This window comes from Maylandia zebra, linkage group LG8 (assembly GCF_041146795.1).
Source record: "Maylandia zebra isolate NMK-2024a linkage group LG8, Mzebra_GT3a, whole genome shotgun sequence".
In the NCBI taxonomy this organism is placed as follows: domain Eukaryota; kingdom Metazoa; phylum Chordata; class Actinopteri; order Cichliformes; family Cichlidae; genus Maylandia; species Maylandia zebra.
In genome coordinates, this window is record NC_135174.1 from 9,274,972 (window position 1) to 9,300,325 (window position 25,354).

Consider the following 25,354-nt stretch of genomic DNA (forward strand, 5'->3'; position numbering starts at 1 on the left):
GCACATGTTCCAGTGATCAGAGTTGGAGCATAGCAAGAGCCGCCTGGCAGACTGACTCTGCAGGTATGGCGTTATTTTTGTGCCACTATTCTGAGCGCACGTAAAAAAAAAATTGAGCGCACGTAAAAAAAAATTGCAGGTGCAAGTGTTGCATTTTGAGGAGAAATTTATTTTGAGCTTACAAAAGCTGAATTTGAGTGAACAAAATTCATTGCTGCGTGCAAAAAACGTATTTCAGTGTTTGCGCTTATCCATATACACACACAATAGCACCTCCTCTCGCTCAGTTTTTTCATTTGCGCTTGCTCGCAATGTGTTGCTTGCGCTCACAACATTCTCTGCTTCGTACGCTCAACTCTCTGTACACCGTTATAAGTGTGCCACAAAACCAACCAATCACAGACTTGGTTTCAAAAATTCTGATTGGCTCTTACGGTCTCCAATCAGCTCGCTAGCTACTGCTTTCCGGAAACACTGTCCGAAATGTAGCTAAATCCAGCTAAACTCTATTAAACCCCAATTTGCGGATAATATCTTTAATTATTTTAAGACTATTGTTGGTGTAATATAATGTAGTTGCATCATACAACCATGCCAACTGACTAATTTTTCCAAATTATATTTGAGTAGCTCTCTTTTATGTCATCGAATACTGAATAGGAGCACGAAAAGAGCATGTCCCGGCCACATGTAAGTAATATAAAATCATTTTGTTAATTATTATTCGCTTGATAACTGACGTTAGCTAATTTTCAAACTATGCAAACTTGAAAAATGATGTACCTCATGTAGTTTGTTTTATGGGTTGTTTATTTTTGTCTGAGATATATCATTTCATTGTATTTTTCTAACTACTTGTCCATGTTCTTTGCTGCTTTTAACAGGACATACTGAGACAGCAAATGATGCATAGACTCCTCTCTAAACTGGAAGCTGCTTTAAACCAACAACCACTAAATCTGGATTATTTGGAGTTCTTGACTCGTCATGAGCTTGTTCTGTTTGAATCTTTCTCTCAGCAAATAGGCGGTCTGTCAGAGATTACAGAGGCTCTACAAAACGTTCATCATCTGGTTCACTGTGAAATTAACATCAGCTCTGTGGCCATTATTGAACTGGAAACAGAAGTTGGTCTGGGACCTGGCCACCCCAAAATCGTACTAGAGAGAGAAAGACTCAAGAATTTGTTGGACATTCAGCTGGCAGTCAGCTGCATTGCTAAATGTCTTGGTGTTTCAAGAAGAACAATCTACAGGAGGATGCAAGAATTTGACTTGTCTGTGAGAGGAACATACAGCACAATGAATGACCAAGAGCTGGACAACATCATATCGGCTATCAAAAATCAGATGCCAAATGCTGGCTATCGAATGGTTCAAGGACATTTGGTTTCTATGGGTCTCCGTGTTCAGTGGTGGAGAATGATGGCCTCCATGCATCGAGTTGATGCTGTAGGGATCTTCAAACGGATCACAGAACTAGGCTGTGTTGTGCGAAGAAGCTACTCGGTGCGAGGCCCTCTCTCCCTGGTCCACATAGACACAAATCACAAGCTAATAAGGTAAAATACCCACTTATATAGCTCTAACACAAGTTGGGCAGAAAGATGCACGTTATACTTTAAATCTGCTTTAATCAACCTAATCTTATAGGTCTTTCAGTGTATTTATAATATTTTAAAAAGCACTTGATAGAGTAATATTAAGTAAAGGGAATACAGGATGTGTAACAAAACCAGCAATATTGTTACTTGTAAATTTTCTTGAGTAATTATTTACACTTTGTATATTGATATTTTCCATGATAACAAGCCTATCAACACATAATATGTTAAGTGCTCCAGAAAACTTAAAAAAAAAATCATGACAAGAGAACTAAAATATTTAGTCTCATTGAACTTATAAACATATAAAAATGTTGGTATTATTTTCAGCACACCTGACAAGTGTCCAGTTTAAGTCAGTGGCAAGTGTGCATACTGAAAAATGTATTTTCAATGTCTTACATGTTCTGCAAATCAAGCCTTAGTGAGATTGTTTTCCCTCTGAAACAGGTACAATGTTGTGATCTTTGGTGGAGTGGATGGCTACTCAAGGAAGGTAAAATTTTAACTGTTATGTAGAATATTTGGTAGTTTTGAAATGAGAGCTTTATTAGGTTGTTTTTTTATGAACATCAACTATTCAGCAAGCCAACATAGTGGACGATTTGCAAATTTTTTAAAAAATTTATAATCAGTTCTTTACAAAAAAAGGTTCAACTAAAAGGCCATTTTCATTTTGTGATAAGTACTACCAATATTGATGTATAGACTACTCAAGCTTTGAATTATGGTTATGAACATAGAACCGTACAATATTCCTTGAACACTTATTATGAAACTGCATTATTAACTGAAAAACTATACATGATCTGAAACCAGATCTTTAATTTTCCATTTGTTTTTACTGCAGGTCCTGTACTTGGATGCAGCAACTAACAACAGGGCAAAAACTGCATTCTCATTTTTCCTGAGATCAGCCCAGCTTCACGGCTTGCCATCAAGGTTTTATGCCCTGATTTAATTTATATGCTAGCAACAAGTTTCATTAAAGAAAACTTTAAAAATTCCTTAAAAATGTATTTTTACCATAGGGTTAGGGCAGATCAAGGAGTAGAAAACCTGGACATTGCACATTTCATGTTTGCCACAAGAGGAACAGGCAGAGCGAGTTTCATATCTGGAAAGAGTGTCCACAATCAGAGGTTAGTCTTTTGATGTTTTTTATATTATTATTGACTGCATGGGTAGATTGTTGTAGCAGTTCTGATATTGATTTGAAGCATGAAATACCTGAAATCCAAATTCAAATGTATTTACAGAGTAGAACGACTTTGGCGTGATGTCTGGATTGCAGTCACTAGCAAGTACCATGATATTCTTCACTCACTCGAGGAGGATGGCCTGCTTGACATTTCAGATGTCATTCATCTTTTTGGTGTCCACTACATCTTTGTCCCTCGACTCCGAGCAGATCTTGTCACCTTTGTTGGAGGATGGAATAATCATCCCCTCAGGACAGAAGGTGGTCTCACTCCTGAACAGCTCTGGTGTATGGGACATCTACAAGAGCTGGACGAGGGCGAGAGACTTGAGGTACCAGATCATAATCTGATTTTTTTTTTTTTTTTTAATTTATTTAAATGTTGAATTTCAAAATTTTAGTTAGCAGTTAACTCTGCTCTTCTGAAATTAACAAATTAAAACACTTGTAGCACATCTGGGAGATGCTTCTGGTGATTTTATACATTCTTGCTTATCAATTACCACTAATCTAAATTACAGTAAGAAGAACATGAAAACAAAGGCATTCTTTTTAAATTGTTGTATTTAATGGAAAAAACGCTTACACAAAACAACATTCCTCCCAAAAGTACCTATTCTGGAATAATGACCATTATATATGTTTGTGGATTTGAAGGAGCTTCGGGATCCAGGCATTGACTGGGAGAGTGCTGTACTGCAAGAAGAATCTAACAGCACAGTCGTTTCTGAAGTCTTTTCTAAATAAAAAGCAATCTGGATTACAATGTTTTAAATTAACAACTAGAATACTTTCTAGTGCCCTGCATGTTAAAGCAAAAATATTTAACAGATGCATACGGTATATATACAATACTATAGGTATATACAGCTAATACTATATAGTACCTGATACTTCAATCTCCTGCAAGAAATCTTGCAAAAAATGTATGATCTTCCTCTCAGTTCTCTCCCTAGATGTCCCTTTTTCACTGAAATGTGGTTGGCAGCTCATCATAATGAAATCAGCGTCTGGCTGTAAATAAGGAAATAAAGTAGATTATATTATAGATATATTGTTCATTCAAAACTAATAAATAAATAAATACAGGATAACTACAGTACAGATAAGTGGACTGTCTTTGGATCAGACTGAAGCTGCTATGTTAATACTTACTTTGAGGATTTTCCCAGGAACAAACAAACTGTGGCAAGCTTCAGGATTTACAGCCATCAGGTTCACAAGACCATACAGTTCCATGCCCTTTCGGAGCTGCTGTAGCATTGGAATCAGTCTTGTTGTAGAGTGTAAGACAATAGCACTTAAAAAAAATGGAAAAACTAGTTGGGGATGGGGGGGGTGGGTTAATGATCTCTCTGATTTTTTTCTCCCTTACCGGATCATGCTTTCCTTACTATCCATCTTTATCTGGTTTGTGTATCCACAGCTGACAATTTCATCAGCCCACATCATCAGAGACTGTATGTCTGCTGCATCTTCAACCTGGAAATGTATAATGTGAAAGAGGAAATACAGAAGGTTAAAAGTGTTTAAAAACACCATACTCATAATATATCATGTGCCAGAGCTAAACCAGGTGCTCACTTTGCGGATGAGCAGGGAAGATTCCACATCTGCAACATCCTCCTTAGACAGACAGCTGAAATCAACCTCTCCTGAGCAGAGGAAATTGTAGCACCATTCTTTGAAAAAGGCAGGAGATGGGCCTCCTTGGGCGAGGCTGACTGCAATTATTTCACCAACAGTTCTGTGTAGACAAATGATTATAATTCATTTTCAGGTAACATTTACAAACATATCGAATGCGTATTACATGTAATACACAAAGCTCGTATGTAACCAACCTGAAGTTTTCATTATCAAGATCGGTCAGAGAATACTTGGGGTTTTTGCCCTTGTTCTCAAGTCCTTCAAAGAATCTGCTTTCAATACCTGAAATCATGTCTTTCATACAAAAAATATCCGCATTTTTAAGTTATCCATTATTTATTGACACTAGGACAAAACAGGTAATAGGCAACTCACCACTCAAAAACTCTTTCCTAAGTGCTCCTGTATCCACGCCTGCCTCTCCAATGAAAACCACCCTAAGAACACTGGTGGGAGATGCAGCTTTTTTTCTCTGCCACTGGAGAATGCCTCTGTCTGGAAGGTCTTCTCTGTCCACACACACAACTTAAATTCTGTTGTGGTGTCGACTTGTTGTTCAAGGCAACGCAATACATCTTCCACGCTTAACAAAAACAGGGTAGAAAACATCCTAAGTTCTCAAAGAAAAATAATCATCTTTAGATTAAAAGAGGCTACCACATTAAACGTGATTAGAAATTATTGCAGCATGTTCTGTGCAACAACCTTTAACAATAATTTAAAGATGTGTGATCATAAAATGTTTTATATGAAATTAAACCCCAGGTATTGTGTAAAAGATCTTACACATAATTTTAACAAATGGTTCTGCATAATAGTGTGTATATGAACTATAATAGAGCAAAAAGTACCTGTCTGTTGTGCATACTGAAGTTTGAGCTGGTGTCCCTGTAGTTTGGTCATTTTCTTCAGGCACCATGCATTGAAAGCTGATGACAAAACAAAGTTAAAAAACAAAACAAAAACAAACTACATATGTTTGCGTGGACCGTTACTGATTAACATTTTTTCATAAACGGCTGAAAAAAGATTACCTATCCCCACACAGACTCGCATGGACTGTGATCTCATCTTCAGGAAAATCCTTAGTGCATATTGGACAAATAACCTACAATTTCAAAAAAGGGGTACATGTTAGGCATAGTGGGAAAAAGATCATTACCGATACAAAATTCATTGTAGTTACTATGCTTTTTAGTAATGTGCTAGGTTTACCTTGCATTTGCTTTTCACAATGCATAACTCCGATTCCTGCTGAATCAAAAAACAGTAATTGTGATACTATATTATTTAATCAAAATTGCTCATTTTGATTTCATCAAAATTGTCTCACCTCATCATCAGTCTCATCAGGAGAGAATTTTCCTTTGCACGTATTGATGTGTACTGCAAGCATCTGCAGAGGCATAACTTCATTACACTGGTAACATATCTTCTTTGGCATCTTTGAAAAGTGCTGTGAGTCGGGAGGTAGAGGAGATGTGTCTAATGTTTCCTGAAGAGGTACTATGTAAAAAGTGGATTTGCCACCTCCTGACACAGCTTTCAGTGTTTTGACAGAATATCCTTCTGTTTCAGGTGGAATTACAGTGAGCTTTCGTCGACCACTGCCACCTTTATTGACAGAAAAATAGCATAAACAATCAAGCAGAAAAAGTATCAACTACATAATCATAATGCAGTATGAGCACGCAAGAATGCCAAAAAAAAACACATAAAAACTGAATTAACAACAAACCTGTTGCCTTATGCAAGAGCCATCCTCCACAAAGATATTCCATTTTTGGAAAGGTTTCTTCCAGAAGTCTAGAAATCTTAGTTAAAAACACAGTTAAGCAGAATGGAACACTAAATGGACTGTGGCATATGATTCAGGCTAAATGCGTCTGCCAATGACTGATTTTAATACTGACTACACAAACTTACCTCTGCATGGTCACCATCTTCTGGAAGAGACACTGTTTGTCTCCCCATGCCAGCTTGTAGGAGTTCAAGCTCCTCAGCTGGCAAAGGTGTGTAGGATGTGTTTTTTGACAGCAAATAAAAACTGAGGCCTGTGGTCTTACTGCCTGCCTTAACAAGCTGCTTAGTATTTGTTAAACATCTCTTTTTACCACGGCTCAAGTGTGATTTGAAATATCCTGGAAATGATCTGTGGGATGAAAATGCATGAGTTTAAAAAATGCAGTGTTGCATAACATAAGGGTTATTGTTTAATAAAGTTATTAAATATGACATCAGTCCTTAATAGCACATTTTAATTTAAAAATCAATGTTGATAAATCCAATTATTGGAGCCATTGTTTGATTCGGCCATCTCTTCTTTAGCTGCAGAGTAAATCAAAAATCCCTCTATCTGCAAGAAGCGAGGCTGAGTGGACAGTGTTTCCGGTGTCCGGAAAGCAGTAGCTAGTGAGCTGATTGGAGACCGTAAGAGCCAATCAGAATTTTTGAAACCAAGTCTGTGATTGGTTGGTTTTGTGGCACACTTATAACGGTGTACAGAGAGTTGAGCGTACAAGCAGAGAATGTTGTGAGCGCAAGCAACACATTGCGAGCAAGCGCAAATGAAAAAACTGAGCGAGAGGAGGTGCTATTGTGTGTGTATATGGATAAGCGCAAACACTGAAATACGTTTTTTGCACGCAGCAATGAATTTTGTTCACTCAAATTCAGCTTTTGTAAGCTCAAAATAAAATTCTCCTCAAAATGCAACACTTGCACCTGCAATTTTTTTTTTACGTGCGCTCAATTTTTTTTTTACATGCGCTCAGAATAGTGGCACAAAAATAACGCCATATGCAGGGGATGTCTACACACGGTGGGAGTTGGGTGCGTCGCTAAAGAACTGTGAGTAGACGTGGAGCCATGCCTGGAAAGGACAGTTTTAGTCTTTTATGCCAATTAGACATTTAGTGGAGATGTAGAAGTGCAATGTGTAGCGACCCCGCTCGCTATGTGGCTAGTTCATGCTACTAATGCTACCTGTTATGCTACATACCTGCTAGCTGTAAGATAAACGATTTGGTGTTTGTGATATATTGTTGTTGGGGGTATTGGCAATCAATGTCATGTACTGTAAGGGTTTGGGAGTAGTGTATGAAACTCGTGCATGTAGATGTTCATATAGGAATTCCCATTTGTAGTTCTGGTTAGATTCGAAGAACGCTAATGCATCATAATTCATGACTTAGATGTTTATTACATTCAGTATTCTGTATATGTTCTGTTCACAGACCACACACACACACCCACACCCCTCACCAAGCCTGCGGTTGCATTACTGTGTTGCTGTACTGTGCTGTTAAGCTGAGGAATCACAGTAAAGACGGTATAACCTTTATCTGTGCATCCTGTGTGTTCTGACCGACACCCCCAAGGTGAACACCACTGCTATTCAGCCAACGCCTATACAGTCCTGGGTTCAACCCAAATTAACATTGGTCCTTCGAGCCGGATGGTGCTTTCCTTGGATCCTAAAGATGCAGCCTAGTTTCTTCTCCAGTGAAGATGTCTCAGAATCAACTCGCCCAAGGCGCCAAGTACAACCTCCCCCTTACCTTGCAGACTATGAGGTGAGCTTGGTGGGCCACCAACGAGACATGACACCCTACCGTCACTCGTACACAGCACAGTATGCACCCGGGCTAGAAGAGCGAAAGCAGTACGTGCCATTGGCAGTGTCTGTACAGACCTCCCGCTTGTCTAGCCCAATAAGTCAGCCTGGATGGGAACACACCGTGGATGAATGGACCGCGTCTCCGAATGATCTGCAGGATATGCGGCAGCATGTGCCCGGTAGGGATGGCCTGAACCATCAGCCTCCTTCTCCTTTCCATCGACCATGGGAAATGTCTGCAGTTTCGGGTTCGCAGTATGGTATGAATGGCAGACCTCAGCCTTACGCCCCAAACACGTGAACCAGACAGAGGTGGTTACCTGTCGGAGCAACGGGACCAGAGATCACCCCCAACACATGTACCCCCTCTGTCTTCCTCCCAACGTATGCAGGACATCCATGCTCAACAAGAATACCAAAGGCCATACTTTCGCCCACCAACAGCTCAGAGTATTCCACCCAAGGATACTACAATGATTGATACATTGGATAGGATGATGGGTGAACTACAGCTGTTAAAGGAGCAGACACTGACAGCTAGTCGGCCAACCCCGCCATTCCCCAACAGTGCACCTTCCTTTCAGTTTGAACATCCACCTATCACTCAGCAACATTTGAAGCCTCCTTGGCAGGAGCAGTTTTCTGCTAGGGCTTATCCCAGTTTCCAGAGTCAAGCCCCCATCAACATCTGGAGCCAGCAGCCCATCGCCGAGGTACCAAGACCTATCACAACATCATCGCAATATAAACCTCATCCATCCCCAGCCTACCAGCCACCACATGTAATGGCACAAGAGAAAACATACAGGGGTCCAACTCCAAGTATTCCTGATCTCATTAAGAAGGACCCAAGCGAGTTTGCCCGGTTAAAGATCGCACTTGACAATCTGCTGCCACCGGATGGGACAGAGCTTTTCAAGTTTCAGATACTGATGGATCATTTGAAACTAGATGAAGCCCGTCTCATAGCTGATGCATATCTCAATTCTCCATCCCCCTCTATACTGACACTATGGCAGCCCTATCGGAGAAGTTTGGTCAGCCCCACCAGTTAGCCCTCAGGAAGATTGCCGGTGTTATGGATGCACCGGACATTCGTCGCGGGGATGTGGAGGCTTTTGAAAGATTCGCACTGCAGATTCGGGCTCTCGTTGGTATGCTGAAGACCCTTGGTCCGGATGGCGAAGTGGAACTGAAATGTGGCTCTCACATGGCACGGCTCCTCAGTAAGCTGCCAGCTGAAATGAGGTCTGAGTTCCGGAGACACGTGTCGCCATCCAGGGGTAGTATACAACCTAACAGACTTTTCAGACTGGTTACAGCTGGAAACATGGTGCCAAGATAGCACTACCCAGCTTGGGGCTACAGGGCAGAAGGAGAGGGCCATCCAGAAACCAGAGCGCCTGAGAGAGGCGAAGTCAGTAAAGCGCATGGCCACTATCCTGCATGGCTCAGAGAATCTGCCGACGAAGCAGTCTGTCGAGTCGGTGAGCAGCAAACCAGCTGTCCATAGCAAGAAGAAAGGCCCGCTGAAAGCTTACTGCCCCTACTGTGATACGGAGGACCATTATCTGAGTCAGTGCCCCATATTCCAGTCTTTTGATAAGGCTCAAATCATAGACTGGATTAAGACAAACCAGCGTTGTTGGTGATGTGGCAGATCACATCAAGCAGCACAGTGCAATCTAAAGAAAGCTTGCAGCCTATGTCAAGGCAAACACCTTCAGATCCTGCATGAGGTCAACGTCAAGAGTGTGAAGGAAGGTACTTGCCTGGTGAGCTCTGCAACTGAAATACTCCACCTAGATAAACCTTCAGATTCTACCCGTGTTCTGCTTAAAGTGATTAGAGTTCTCCTGAGAAATGGTGACAAAACTCTGGACACTTATGCCATCCTGGATGATGGCTCTGACCGCACCATGCTGCTCTCCTCTGCAGCTCAGCAACTGGGCCTAACAGGCACACCTGAAGACCTCGCCTTGAGAACTATCCGTCAGGATATCCAAACGTTACATGGGGCCTGCGTTTCATTCACACTGTCCCCTATCATGCAGCCCCAGAAATCCTTCCACATAGCTAATGCTTTCACTGCTCAGCGGCTTGGCTTAGCTGAGCATTCATATCCAGTTACCATGCTCAAGAGAAGGTACAGACATCTGAAGGACTTGCCCCTACAAACCTTCAGCAGAGTTTCGCCCCTGTTGCTAATTGGGGCTGATCACCCACATCTCATAAACCCTATAGAGCCTGTGCGCTTTGGATCACCAGGAGGGCCAGCTGCGATGCGAACCCGACTAGGATGGACTCTGCAAGGGCCTGCAAAGTCGCTTGAGTCACAGTTAGAGTCTCAACAGTGTCTGTATACCTCCTGCAGCCCCCTATCTGTTGAACTCCAGAGGAATGTGGAGAAGCTGTGGCAAGTGGATGTTCTACCATATAAGAGTGAAAAGGAGGTGACAAGGTCGAGGGAGGATCATGAAGCCCTTCAGATATTGGAGGCCAGAACAAGGCGCGTGGAGGTTAAGGGAGTGCTCCGGTATGCCACACCCTTATTGAGGAGGAAGGATGCACCACTTTTTCAGGCCACCCAAGAAGCGACACTGCCCAGCCTGAGGAGTATGGAGAGACGTCTGAGCAAAGACCCGGTTAGGGCTGCTGCATATATGGACGAGATTGAAAGGTTGGTGACCTCTGGGTTTGTAGCCAAACTGCAACCGGAGGTTGCCTCTCAGAGCCAAGAGAGTTGGTACATACCTCATCACATGGTCCAGCACAATGGCAAGAATAGAGTGGTCTTTAATTGCTCTTTTCGACACAAGGGACTTAACCTGAACGAGTCCCTATTGCCTGGCCCTGTCCTGAGCCCTTCTCTGGTTGGAGTGCTCCTGCGCTTCAGAGAACACAGCATTGCCATCAGTGGTGACATAAAAGGGATGTTTCACCAGGTGTGCCTACTCCCGGAAGACAAACCGCTCCTGAGGTTTCTTTGGCGCAATATGAATCGGGATGAGCCCCCTCACAGCTATGAATGGCAAGTCCTTCCCTTTGGGACAACATGTAGTCCCTGCTGTGCCTCCTTTGCGCTACAGCGGCATGTCCTCCTGCATAGCGAACCAGGAGAGGAGGTGAGGTTCTCCATCGAACGGTGCTTCTATGTGGACAACTGTCTACAGAGTGTTTCATCGATTGAAGAAGCCCAGCAGTTGGTCAAGAAACTACGGCAGCTTCTGGCTTCCGGGGGCTTTGAAATTCGGCAGTGGGCTAGTAATAGGCCAGAAGTGATTAGTCATCTGCCATCCGAGGCACGGTCAGACAAACTGGAACTCTGGCTGTCACAGGACCGACAAGAAGCGCATGAATCAACCCTGGGACTGAACTGGAACTGTGAGACGGACACCCTCAGCCTCAAGCACCGACCCATTGACTATGGAGAGCCCACTATGAGGAACATATATCGAACCCTGGCTAGTCAGTACGACCCACTTGGGTTCATCATTCCCTTCACCACCAGGGCCAAGATTATTGTACAGCAACTCTGGGACAAGCATCGAGATTGGGATGACCCCCAGTTACCTCATGATTTGCTGCACCAGTGGAAGACATGGAAGGGGGAGTTGGTGCATTTATCAGAGTTAACATTGCCACGATGTTACACACTGCCGCACATGGATCTGTCTGACGTTGCAAGAGAGGTACATATCTTTTGCGATGCATCAGAGCGAGCCTATGGCTCTGTGGCTTACCTGAGATCAGAAGATCATTATGGTAATGCGCAGCTGTCATTCCTCATGGCCAGATCACGGGTTGCTCCAAGGAAGCAGATATCTATTCCCAGACTCGAACTCTGCGCGGCACTCACTGGAGCCCAGCTCGCAAAGCTACTTCAGACCGAGCTAACGTTCAAGGTGACAACATGTACGCTGTGGTCTGATTCAACCACTGTCCTCAACTGATTGCATTCCACATCCTGCCATTTCAAGGTGTTTGTTGGCACCAGGATTACAGAAATTCAAGAGCTTACTAACCCCAAAGACTGGCGATATGTGGATTCTACAAGAAACCCAGCTGATGACATCACAAGGGGCAAAAGTCTCACTGAACTGGCCAGCCCAAATAGGTGGACTCAAGGACCAGATTTCCTCCTCCTACCTCCTGACCAGTGGCCCTCCTGCCCATTGTTGGGTACATCAGACCCAGAGGATGGCACCAAGCTAAAACGCTCTGCCATATGTCATATGGCTAACACGACCCCGGGTAATCAAACCCCAGAGACCCAGCGATTCAACACATGGGCAGAATTAGTAGAAGCCACAGCTAAGGAGATTCAAAATGCAGCGATGCAGGGTGACCCAGCTGGGAGTAACTCACCTACTGCAGGGGCCTACACCAAGGCAGAGCAACAGATCTTGAGACAGATTCAGATGGACTGTTTCCCAGAGGACTACCACCTACTACAGGCAGGCAAACCTATACCGGCTAACAGTCGGCTGCTATGCCTAGCACCGCAGTATGATGCCAATCATAGACTGATCCGGGTTGGTGGCAGGCTGCGGCGAGCAGAGAGCCTTGATCTGTCTGTTGTACACCCTGTGGTCCTGGATCCCACACATGTGTATACCAGACTACTTATTCAAGATGTGGATGCACGTCTCGGTCATCCTGGCCCAGAGAGAGTATTCGCTGAGCTTCGGCGGACTGTATGGATCCTGCGAGGTAGAGAGGCCGTTAAGCGGCACCAACATAGTTGCATGGATTGCCGTAGGTGGAGGGCAAACCCAGCTTCCCAGCAAATGGCTGACCTGCCGCCTGCCCGCCTCAGGCTGTTCAAACCTGCCTTCTATTCGACTGGTATGCACTGCTTTGGTCCTTTCTGGATCAAGATAGGCAGATGCAGGGAGAAGCGATGGGGCATTTTGTTTAAGTGCCTCACTACTCGGGCTGTCCATATAGACCTCCTGACATCCATCGACACTGACTCCTTTTTGATGGCCTTCCGAAGGTTCATTGCGAGAAGAGGGAAACCGGCAGAAGTTTACTCGGATCAGGGGACAAACTTCAAAGGAGGGGAAAAGGAGCTCCAGCAGGCGTTCTCCATCATGAGTCCAGACCTCCAACAGAAATTGGCTAAGCAGCAGGTTCGTTTCCGCTTCAACCCACCTGCAGCACCCCACTTTGGAGGCACTTGGGAAAGAGAAATCCGCTCTATCAAAAATGCCTTATACACCTCTGTTGGCTCTCAAACAGTGAGTGAGGAAGTACTTAGGACCGTTCTTACAGAAATCGAGGGTATCCTGAATGCCAAACCCCTAGGTTATGTTTCTGCGGATGTGGCTGACATCGATCCAGTGACCCCTAACTACTTGCTCATGGGGCGGCCTGACAGCTCCCTACCTCAGGTAGTGTATCCCGAAGATGAAGCGCTAGGGAGGCGAAGATGGAGACATTCGCAAATCCTGGTGGACAGATTCTGGTCATCTTTCATCAGACACTATTTGCCTAATCTCCAAACCCGCATGAAGTGGCAGAGACCCATGGAGGACATAACAGAAGGAGCGGTTGTTCTGCTGGTGGATCCACAGCTACCCAGAGCATCATGGCAGATTGGGAGAGTGATGAAGATTCTTACTGGTTCTGATGGCCACACCCAAACAGCAGAGGTGAAGATACGTGACAAAACATACACCCGGCCTATAGTACGTCTGATTGTGCTTCCGGCGATCAAGGATGAGAATGACCAGGTGGGGGAGCCCTCGTCTGTATAAACAGCTTTTCCATGGGGCCAATTTGCACCGCAAATTGGGGGGCGGCTATGTTGGAAAGGATGTCAGCTGTGTGGGGGGGCCTTGTGGCGAAAGAGCACAGTTGCACTATTGAGCACATGTTCCAGTGATCAGAGTTGGAGCTAGCACATAGCAAGGGCCGCCTGGCAGACTGACTCTGCAGGGGATGTCTATGTAACAGAGTTAATAATACATATGAAAAACATGCACTTACCTGTTCTTAATTATCATTTTAAGTGTGAATTTTATCATTTTTTTTATTGTATTTTATTTTGAAAACCCAGAAACCGGATCTCACCCTAACGTTTAGAAGCTGCTAAGGCTTCCGCTCCTCACAGCGCGCGCTTGCACTGTGAGGGTAAGTCCGGTAATGAAAGGCTCTGGCATTTTTATGGTTTCTGGTGTGAATGTTGTTACATAAGTTATATATGTCGATGTATATAGGTTCATATTGATATTAGAAAGTTTCTGTGTAACTGAAACAAAGGCGGGTTGCTGTTAAATAGTGTTTCTGCCGTATTTATGCTCTTTGTCAGTTAGTCTTTGTCAGCTCCCTAGTGGTTGCTGCGCATAGCAGGAAATAGAGCTGGGCGATATATCGAGTTTTTAAAAAATATCGATATATTTTATACGAGATATAAGATGTGACAATATCCTTTATATCGATATAGTCTATGTTACGTTATAATTATACTTGCGGAGCCGCAAGTTTGCCTCTCTTTCGTCCACTTTCGTCTTTACGCAACGTTACTCGGCCTCGCCTCTCCTTCACTGAACACAACTCCCCCTCCTCCCCCATCGCTTCACCTGCAGGAAGCGACAAGATGGACACGGCAAATCCGTTAACGAGTTACTGCGCATCGCCCCGTGCGTGGGGCTGGACGGCGTCAACGTGTTAGCTAGCTAACCACGCTAACGAGCTAACCACGCTAACGCCATGCAGCCCAGAGGTGCTGCACGGACTAAAATCCTTTCATTTTCTCAAAAGTTGACAGCGCGCCTTATGTATGAATTCTGGTTGTGCTTGATGGCCGCGCACCGATTTTATGTGGAACACGGCGCTCAGCAATCTGTCAAAAAATGTTTTAGTACGACTTTGGTAAGCTACGGAGCTGCAGCGCTTGATGGATTGTCGGAGCATTACGGCTGAGCCTCGCGGAGTGATACGTACTGTGCTTCAACGTAATATTACCTTACTGTGTATAAGGACCATAAATGGCACCTGTTAAGAGACGTGGTTGCGAAGCGGATTTCAAACTCCAGGTTGTCAGTCACGCAGTACAAGTTGGGAACAGAGCAGCTGTGAAATCTGTCCTTGTTATAGTGCTCGTCTTTTAGTTTACATTTTGACTGCACATTTGTGAGCTTTTTGTTATGCACAAAAACAACATTGTTTTCTTTTATTTATGGAGCATTATTATTTAATAAATGCTCATAATTTATTTTTGAGTAAATTTTATGTACATCTGCTCTATGTTAATAAAAGTGCCTGTGTGACATCTGGGACACAGCTTTGACTAAGAACTCTCTTTTTGTTCTTACTTTATGGCTTTAAAAAAATATATATCGAGATGGTAAATGGTAAATGGCCTGCATTTGTATAGCGCTTTTCTAGTCCATAGGACCCCAAAGCGCTTTACACTACATTCAGTCATCCACCCATTCACACACACATTCACACACTGGCGATAGCAAGCTACATTGTAGCCACAGCTGCCCTGGGGCGCACTGACAGATATATATCTTATATCGCCATCCAGCTAAAAAATATCGAGATATGAATTTTGGGTCATATCGCCCAGCCCTAGCAGGAACTGTGTTTGGATTTACCGTTTTTCTGTGCTTTTTGTGATGTTGCTTTACATTGTAGGAGCTACAATTGCCGGTACCACCAGAAGACACCTGTTGAATGTGTTTTATGTCTTCTGCAGGTATGTGAGCTTGTTAACAGCCATTTTGTCTGTAAAGCACAAGCAAGTGAAGATGTAATGCGCTATTGTTAATTTGTCCACTAGAGGGAAACGTTTAGTCGGTGGTATTTATGTTTATCCTGTTATTTTGTTTTATACGATTGTGGAATGTATTTTATTAGTCATAAGATTTCTTTTGTATACAAGCTCAGTATGACAGACTGTAAAATGGGAGAAATTATTATTTTCCACCTTTTCTTTATTAAAAAGTTAATTGTAAGTCTGTTAACACAGCGCGCGCTTGCACTGTGAGGGAGCTACAATTGCCGGTACCACCAGAAGACACCTGTTGAATGTGTTTTATGTCTTCTGCAGAAGTAAACTGTGAAAAGCCAACCCTTCTGAGCGTCTGTGATTCTTGAAGAGCTGGAAGTGTTACATCTACACACGGTGGGAGTTGTGTGCGTCGCTAAAGAACTGTGAGTAGACGTGGAGCCATGCCTGGAAAGGACAGTTTTAGTCTTTTATGCCAATTAGACATTTAGTGGATGTAGAAGTGCAATGTGTATCGACCCGTTCGCTATGTGGCTAGTTCATGCTACTAATGCTACCTGTTATGTAGGGGTGCAACGATATTCGTATCGATATTGAACCGTTCGATACAGTGCTTTCGGTTCGGTACGCATATGTATCGAACACTACAAAATTTGTAATTTATTTTATCAACTTTCCTTCTGACAATGCTGTCTGTGTTGAGCGCTCAGTGAATCTGCGTTCGACTACTCCGCCTAGGCTCGAGAGTGCAGCCTAGGCGGAGTAGTCGAACGCAGATTCACTGAGCGCTCAACACAGACAGCATTGTCACTACCCGATCCGTACCGGACACCCGATCGGTACCCCGCATGCGCGAAAGGTGTCTACTTCCGGTCGAAGCATTTTACGATAGTTACAGGTCAGAGTATCTGTTAAGATGTTAAGAATAACAAGTATCTCTTAACATGTTTCCGATAATGAAACATTTAATATAATGTAGACAAAAATAAAAAAATTTAAAGATAGTGACGGATCGGGACTCCCGATCCTTACTGCGCATGTGCAAAGTCAGACCGTACAAATCGGGTCTACCCGATCCGTACCGCGCATGTGCAGGGGTTTTCTTCTTCTTGTGTTCGTTTAATGGCAGTGTACTCCCCAGTGTACGAGGATACCGCCACCTGCTGACTGAGCGAATGAACCCTATTGTAAACTGAATTAGCGTCATTACAAATGTGTGTTAAATTTGATTTAGTGATAATCGAGTGTGTTTATGCTTGTCTGTGTGGAGAGGATTGTTGGAAAAGTGATGATAATGTCCGCTATCACTGTCAATTGCCAGTAAACACTTCATCTGGCTGCTGAATCTTCACGTGACATATTAGAAAGTCTGTATTATTAACTCTGTCATTAGGCACCATTCTTCTTATTTTACGGCGCTGTTGTTCAATCGGGGAACGCTTTCTGTTGAGGAGAAAAGCAAAAATTTGTTGCGGATACGGATTATTCATTGTTTAAATGTCCTGGTAGTCGAAAAGGAGGCAGAGCTGCTGAGAAATGCTAGGAGCTAACTGGGCGCTAACCGTATCATTCAAATATATTGAATGTCGCAATATTGGCAAAGAGAGGAAGTGACATAAGATTTGCGCATGCGGGGTACCGATTGGGTTTCCGGTACGGATCGGGTAGTGACAAGCATCGTCAGAAGGAAGAGCGCAAGCTAGCGAGACAGAAGTGGACCTCCCCCACCCTCATTCAGATCTGGCGTTGATCCTGAAGGTAAGCGAGTCATGGACTAAAGTAAAACAGTATGTTGGATGTGCCATGCAATGCTCAATTACATGGGTGGGAACTAGTGTGTTAGCGCAGTTAGCTCGTTAACGTGTTGGCCGTCTAGCCCCATGCACGGGGCGATCGGCGGTAGCTCGTTAACGGAGATTTGCCGTGTTGTGGCGTTAAGGTCATTTCAACGAGATTAACCTGAAAGCACTAGTGGGAACACAACGAATATGACTGCACATTTACGCCGACATCATCCTAGTGCAAAGACAAGTGGAAGCAGACAAAAACAACAAGCACGCATGCTACAAACTTTAGCCGAGTCATTTAGACAGCTGTTAGCACAGGATTCTCCTTGTGGAGACCTGATATGTTTAATATGCTGCTGAGAATATAGCCCAGAAGAAGCGGATAGTATAGCTTTTATTTTGGAAAGAGACATTTCTCTGTAATAAACTCTCTTTTCCAAAGATGAGTGATTCCTCAATCAGATACAGGGCTCGCAATATCGCTAGCCCGACGTCCCGGGGCTAGCGATTTTTTCAGTCGGGCTACCAAAATCTATCTCTGCCCTGCCCGTCGGGCTATTGTAGGAAGGAAAAATAGGTGGTAAGTGTGGATAATTCAATAATTAATGCAATACCAAATTTTGCCTTGTTCTCAGATGGCCAGCAAGTGGAGTGCGAAAGCTCAGATGTGGACATTGAAGGAGGAAGAGAGGCAAAGAGTGAGTCCACAGAACTTCACCATGACAATGAAACTGCATAAAAGCTACAGAATGAAAGCCTTTTTCTCCACACAGTTTCAACACTTCATGCCACACACTGCCACACGCCGCCCAACACTTCATGCCACACACTGCCACACGGCGCCCAACACTTCATGCCACACACTGCCACACGCCGCCCAACACTTCATGCCACACACTGCCACACGCCGCCCAACACTTCATGCCACACACTGCCACACGCCGCCCAACACTTCATGCCACACGCCGCCCAACACTTCATGCCACACACACACACACACAGCTAGCCCCATGCCAACAGTTGTAGCACTCTCATGTCATGCGATGAGCAAATGATCACTCTGGATGTTAGTCCGCTGTAAAACTTTAATGTGTCCTCCAGCACACGACAAAACATAATGGCAGTACCCGAAGAACACCCCCCCAAATACTATATCGAGTTCACAGTTACGGCAGGTCTGCATAAACAAATATTGCTTGGTGATCATTTAACCAATGATCTACACCAGTGACAACATGGAAGCTCTTATCTCTGCCCTGTGTTTCCATTGGACTCTTCGCACCACAATCCAGCTGTGCCCCACAGACAACGCTTCCCTGGCTCGCTGCAACAGCAGCCTCCCTCGTGGCGACGCCTTGTCAATGTTACTGGCGCCAGACCTAGGGGAATCTGGATGGGCAGCAAGCGGCACACAGGCTAGAGAGTACTGCGTAGCCAAGTATGAGCAAAATGTGGATTAATAGAGAGGACGACGAAGTTAGTGTCTTGCTCAGGCCAGAGCGCTTTTATTTCTGAGCTGTGCATTCACGTGCCTGAGTCCCTCTGGTAGTTCCACAGCAGTGCAAGAACACATTACTGACATAATGAGGTATAACCTCAGGATGGCAACGCATAACAGTGTTAGAATAAGGCTACGTTCACACTGCAGGCAAAAGCGCATCAATCTGACTTTTTTGACCCCATGCGACCCATATCCAATCATGCTATGACAGTGTGAACAGCACAAACCCAATATTTTCAAATCGATCTGGGTCACTTTCGTATGTGGTACTGAATCGGATACATATCTGATGTTTTAGAAAGCGACTGCTGTTTGAATGGTCATGTCGCATTAAATCCGTCTTTTACGTCACTGACACAAGACAGACGCCAATTATCAGCGCCGGAGAAGACATCGTGAGCGCTTCCTGGCCATCCAGTGTAGATGTTAGTGAAATTGTTGGGAAGACAACATTGGAGAAACGTGAACATTTTATTTGTCCCGTATAATCTGCAGATTCTGACAGAAATCTGCATCCATCCTTTGAAGCACCGCTCCTCTCTAAAACAGCAATGAGGATCATTATTAGGCCATATGCAAATCACAAAATAACTTAAAGCAAAATTGCAAAACGTAAAGTCTAAAACAAGTCTTTATATTAACCTCCTAGGACCTGGCGTCCACATATGTGGACACCACATTTTGGGTTATTTAGACCAAAATACTCAATTTTGCTCTACAAGGGTCTGATATCCACTTACGGGGACATTATACTGCTACTGTTCTATCGAAATTTTAAATGAATATCCTCATATGTGGCTCTTATTTTTCTTAGAAACAAAAATTAGGTAAAATAAATAAATAAAAAAATCTGGTAATTCTTTGTTTTTACATTCATCAGGTCCCATTCAGCCCAAATATCAAAGAGAAATTAAAAATGCATGTAATGGAAGAGTTCGGGTCTTAGGAGGTTAAGGGCCATCAGTCAAACAATACTGTTTGGTCTGAGTCTAAACAGAGTGCGTTGTGTGTGACGTCTTCTTTTGCGTATGCGGGCCACTTTGAGGGTTCACAGTAGAGCGCATTTGCTGTCACATTTTATTTGTAGTGTGAACAAAATTAAACATGTAGCGTTTTCCAACCTACTACATGGCGACTGGTGGAAAACCTGTTTTCCACCGGTCGCCTTTTCTGTGGCCGGAATTGGACACCAAGTCACACAGATCAGCCCGTCTTCACGCAAGCCGTTTCATCTAGTGTCTACATGCTCCTGGAATCTGGGCCTCTCCCTCATTGAGGTGCTGACCCAGCTTTTCTAACAGATCCTTTCAGCAGCTGATAGGCCACATCAGGGCACACCCAACACCTCAACAGGTGCCTGCTATTGACTAATTTGTCCACTGTCCAGTCAGTCCATAGTGGATTAAAACAATGTCATACATAAACACTAAAAACATGCATTACAAATATCAAAGTGAAATTATGCAAATAAAATCAGAACCACACATACAAATAAACATTAAAATCAGCATAAAACAGACTATAAAACAAATACAAATTTCCACTGTGTGACAGTAACCAAGCACAGTGTCCAACCTAAAGAATTACTAAACTCTAATCAGCAGTAATTTGTTGGTGTGTTTGCACTTTAAACAATTAATGTTACTGTTTGAAGTATGTAGCAAAACTAAAAGACTGAATGAGTGTTTTCCATGCAGAAGCACCTTCGCCTTACTCGTTGGATTCTGCTGATCAACCTGCTGGTCTTCTGGGTCTCTGCAGTCCAAGCAGCAAAATGCCCACAGGAGTGTTTCTGCGACCAAATCCAACTCAATGTGACCTGTGCCAACAAGAACCTGACCCAGGTTCCTCCTAATGTTGATGAGGTATCTATAAACATATACACTTACTCATCAGTTTGTTAGATACACCTTGCTAGCAACCGGATACGACCAAGAGGATACAACCGCATCCTCTTCTATCTTCAGAACTGCCTTAATTTGTCATGCATAGATTCAACAAGGTCCTAAAGCATTCCTCCCAGATTTTGGTCCGTATTAGCATGATAACATCACACAGCTGCCTGCTGCACATCTAAGATGCAAATCTCCTATTCCACCACATTCAAAAGATGCTTTATTGGACTGAGATCTGGTGACTGTGGAGAAAATATGAGTACAGTAATTTCAGTGTCATATTCATGGAACATGTTTGAGATGATTTGAGCTCTGTGGTACGCTATCCTGCTGGAAGCAGCCATCAGAAGTTGAATGCACTGTGGTCATAAAGGGATGGAAATGATTAGCAACAACAGTCGGGTAAGCTGTGGAGTTTAAACAATCCTCAAAAATGGGGCTGTTTAAACAATTCTGTTGAACAGGTGTTTATTTCGAGGCAAATACAAATTTTAATACCCCTGTTAAAGAATGATAAGGCTTCGGCTAAACTTCTCAAGCTGTAGTACCTATTAAATACTTATTATTATCCTCTAATATGTAATCTCCTTATAGAGAACAGTCAAACTGGACCTTCAAGGTAATGACATACAGGAACTCCCCACTGGGGCTTTCATGCACACCCCCTACCTGACTCACCTGTCGCTGCAGCGCTGTAACATCCACAAGGTGAAGAAGGGGACGTTCCGTGGCCTCGGTCGCCTGGTCTTCCTCAACCTTTCCAACAACAACATTGACATCCTCTACCAGGTATTCTTAGACTTAAACCACATATATCCCATTGTCATTTTAAGTGGTTTTTAAAAAAATAAAAATTAACTTCAAGAAGTCTACCCAACAATTTTTAGTGCAGTCCTTGGTTTTTTTATGATTCTAGGAGTCATTTGACGGTCTGTCCTCACTAAAGCAGCTTATTATTGACCGTAATCGTGTGGAAGAGATCCAGCCTGGAGCGTTCTCTCAGCTGGGCTCCCTCAACCTGCTCTCCCTCTCACACAATCAGCTGGTTTACATCCCTAATATGGCATTCCAGGTACTCACACTAAACCGTGTGTACAAAATACTTCAAAATGGAAATTTCAAATATTTTACAGATATGCACCTGTTGCTGGAGCCTTAAATAAAATGCCAGCTTCCTTTGCTTTCAGGGCCTGCAGAATATCAAGAAGCTTCGTCTTAGTAACAACTGTCTAATCTACCTGGATACTGAAGCCTTTGTCGAACTGGTTAACCTAAGACGTCTGTACCTGTCCAGGAATCCAATCCTCTGCAACCGTTGCCTGCATCCACTAAGGTACGATGGGCTGTTGTTGGTCATGTACTGACAGCTTCAGGAAACCTCAGGAAAGCGATCAGCACGATTTTCTCCCCCCCCCCCCTATTCTGCAGAGAGTGGGCTTTCTATAACAAAGTGAAGCTGGTGGGGACTTGTGGAGGGCCATCCCATCTTTCAGGTGAGAGACTGAACGCTGTCCACCCTCCTAAGCTGAGATGCCAGAGTGAGGAAGAGGAAGCAGCAGGGATCATACCACAACCCACTGAAGAACCGAACAAGGTCAAGTGTCCTGCCAACTGTGTCTGTGAGGTGAGTGTCACTAGTTTTTTGTATATTTATATTTTGTTTAATGCCTACCATATTTTCCAAACTGACTTTAACCTCTTTACCTGCGTTTGCCAATATAGTTACATATATATATAGGATATAGTTGAACACATTGAGGAATACGCTGGATTCTTGATTAGGTTAGAAAATCAATGCCAAGTTTAAGTCTGTAAAAACTACGGCTGATTTGCCGTTTTTCCATGACTTGTGTTTTTAATCTACCAGTTAACAGCCCTCAAGTTCAATGATTGAAAAAGGCTTTAAATTAAGCCAGGTTTGATGTTTTCCTCTACTTTGGATATTAATGTAAGCTACGATGGTTTCAAATTTAACACACATCAGAATGAATCAGTTGTCCTAACTGACTCTTAAGAGGTTCGTATTTGATCAGAAGTAAAGAAACAACACTTTTAAAATCCAAGTTAGTGGTCTGACTTTAGCTCCTCTAATGTGTGACTGCCCCCTACTGCCACTATGCATGTAAGACAGCTGCAAGTCAATAATGTAGTTAAATAGGACTGAAGTTTGGACGCTGAGAGATTCTAATATGTGGAAAAAATGTTTTGCATGTGTGAATGTTTATTACAGGAACAAAACCATTTTCCAAAGATGCATCTTTATCTGTTAAGATTAGCTTTAAGGTCATCATATTATACCATAACTAACACTAGTAACTAATTTGGATCTTTTCTCTTTATCTAGATGGATGGAGAAAGTTAATCTGAAGGTGCGAGCCACCTGTGCCAAATGAAGGGTATTTCCTTCTATATAGTGTCGTTTATTTTATTTTTAAGTAATCTTTTGACTTGTATTGTATGCAGCATTTTACTTAATGGTAGAGACTAATGAGGTGCATGTGTGTGTAAAATTCTGTACAAAACAAGTAAGATTTTGACAACCGAGGTTGTTTTAAAATGGTACCAGATGGTGCCAGAAAATAAAGTACATTTGTAAGAAATTTGACCAGTCTGCTGATGCTGTCTACATATCACCTTCCTTACCACTCGCTTTACACTACCTCACAGCCAGCAAAGGCCCCCAAAGCAACCAAACCCAAACCGATTGACCTCAACGGTCATCAGCAGGTCAAGATGCTCAAGGCCAAATCCAAAATTTGTGGGAGTCCAAACACAAAGCAGGGTGCAGCAAAGAAAGCTGCTAAAAAGCACAAATGTGTTTAAAATGATTAATGACTGTAACTTGAAGTGAAGTGAACATCCTACATTTAGTAAGTAATTGAGTTAAAATTTACTAAAAAAAAAAAGACAAAAAACTGAATTTATTTCAGAAACATGCTTTTAATCTCGGTTTAATTATCATTAGTGTTTCTGAAATAAATTGGGAAATTTGTAGAAGAGATCCCACCGGTGTGGCAGACGCTGATACAACTACTGATTTTTTGTGAAAACCTGGTTCAGGAGTGCTGAGACAGAAGTTGTGATGCAAACATTATTATAATCTATAAGTAAAATAAATAAAAAGGTGTTGTGTTTTTTTAATGTATTTGAATAAATTCTTTAAAGGGAAAGAAGAGCAACGTTAGGGAGAGTTTGTTTACTCACAGCTGTGATTGTGCTGCTCATAGGGACCAACCCATACTGCAGGATCATCATGATCAGGGACCAGAATAACTTTTATTTGCAGTTTCTTATATGACTTTATGTTGCACAACGTCCTGTGTATTACCTCATATAGCTCTGTGTGTTGGTGGTATTATAAGAATGGAACATAGCATTTAGATCACCTGTTTGATTGTGCATCTATTCCTTGAGGATTACTTTGGTTTACCTGATTAGTAATTTGTACCATATGTTCTGTCTTAAATATAGTTCATCTAACAAACCTGACACCCTCTGTGTTTGTCTGAGTGTTTTCACAGTCATGTCTGCAACAGCCGCCTTTGAACTCGTTCTAAGAAAATGTAATGGGGTTTTTTTTGGGTTTTTTTTGAGTGGTGATGTTTATTAGCATCAGTCCTCAGAAAGCATCCATGTTGAATAAAACAGGTGAGATGAATAATGGAGCATCACATCAAAACACGATGAGTTAAACTTAAGGAATACAATCTGTCCAGTTAGGAAGCAGAAACTGTGATGAGTGTAGTTCACCTGCTTTGGTGTAAATAAAAGTGACAACAGGTGCATGAGAGGCAACAGAATAAACCCCCCTCTCACAGATCATTGATCTTATCCCCTACTGCATGAGACTGTCCCTGCATCGCACTGAGGCTTCACAGAAAGTCCAACTCCAGGATGACATATCCATAGGTGCTATCACAAGAAGGTACAGACTAAAGTGTGGAGGAGATGTGAGGAGCCGTGGATAGGGCTGTAGAATAGCATCAACCTAGCAGCAGGACCGGTGGCTGCTCAAGTGTATGAGGAGTAACAACCCCATAATATCATCTAGCATGACCAGTTTGGCAGTGTGGTAGAGATGGTCTGGGTAGGCATATCCTTGAAGAGAACACAGACCTCGACTTGGTATCCTGACTGCTGTAGGTACCAGAATGAAATCCTCCGACCGCAGCTGCCCCTCTGTGGGTCTTCCTTGGTCTCTTGTGTTCTGGGGGCCTCTGGATGTCTGGAGTTTTGATCTCCTCCATACCTGCTTGATACCATAAAGGACAGGGCTGTGGCTCCCCACACTCCCTAGCAGATCGTTACATGGAGAAGCCTTTGGAATGCAAGCATGCTGATCCACACAGGTGTA

The 25,354-nt window shown here is 43.1% G+C and overlaps 1 protein-coding gene and 1 pseudogene across 2 annotated transcripts; one reads left to right on the forward strand and one right to left on the reverse strand.

Moving 5' to 3' along the window:
- Nucleotides 1-484: 484 nt before the first annotated feature.
- Nucleotides 485-24,487, forward strand: LOC143419789 (uncharacterized). The gene is made up of 13 exons (XM_076887270.1): nt 485-690; nt 885-1,561; nt 2,054-2,099; nt 2,454-2,545; nt 2,635-2,745; nt 2,863-3,136; nt 18,240-18,302; nt 20,803-20,970; nt 21,595-21,789; nt 21,917-22,072; nt 22,188-22,333; nt 22,429-22,624; nt 23,345-24,487. The coding sequence occupies exons 1-13, from the start codon at nt 676-678 to the stop codon at nt 23,360-23,362; spliced, it is 2,157 nt and encodes a 718-aa protein (XP_076743385.1). The 5' UTR covers nt 485-675; the 3' UTR covers nt 23,363-24,487.
- LOC143419790 (G2/M phase-specific E3 ubiquitin-protein ligase-like) lies at nt 3,413-6,070 on the reverse strand (annotated as a pseudogene). Its single transcript, XR_013099797.1, has 10 exons — nt 5,788-6,070; nt 5,670-5,705; nt 5,489-5,562; nt 5,306-5,383; nt 4,830-5,037; nt 4,649-4,748; nt 4,389-4,551; nt 4,180-4,286; nt 3,960-4,104; nt 3,413-3,818 (listed from the first exon to the last, which is right to left on the reverse strand). The product of XR_013099797.1 is annotated as a G2/M phase-specific E3 ubiquitin-protein ligase-like (transcript).
- Nucleotides 24,488-25,354: the final 867 nt, after the last annotated feature.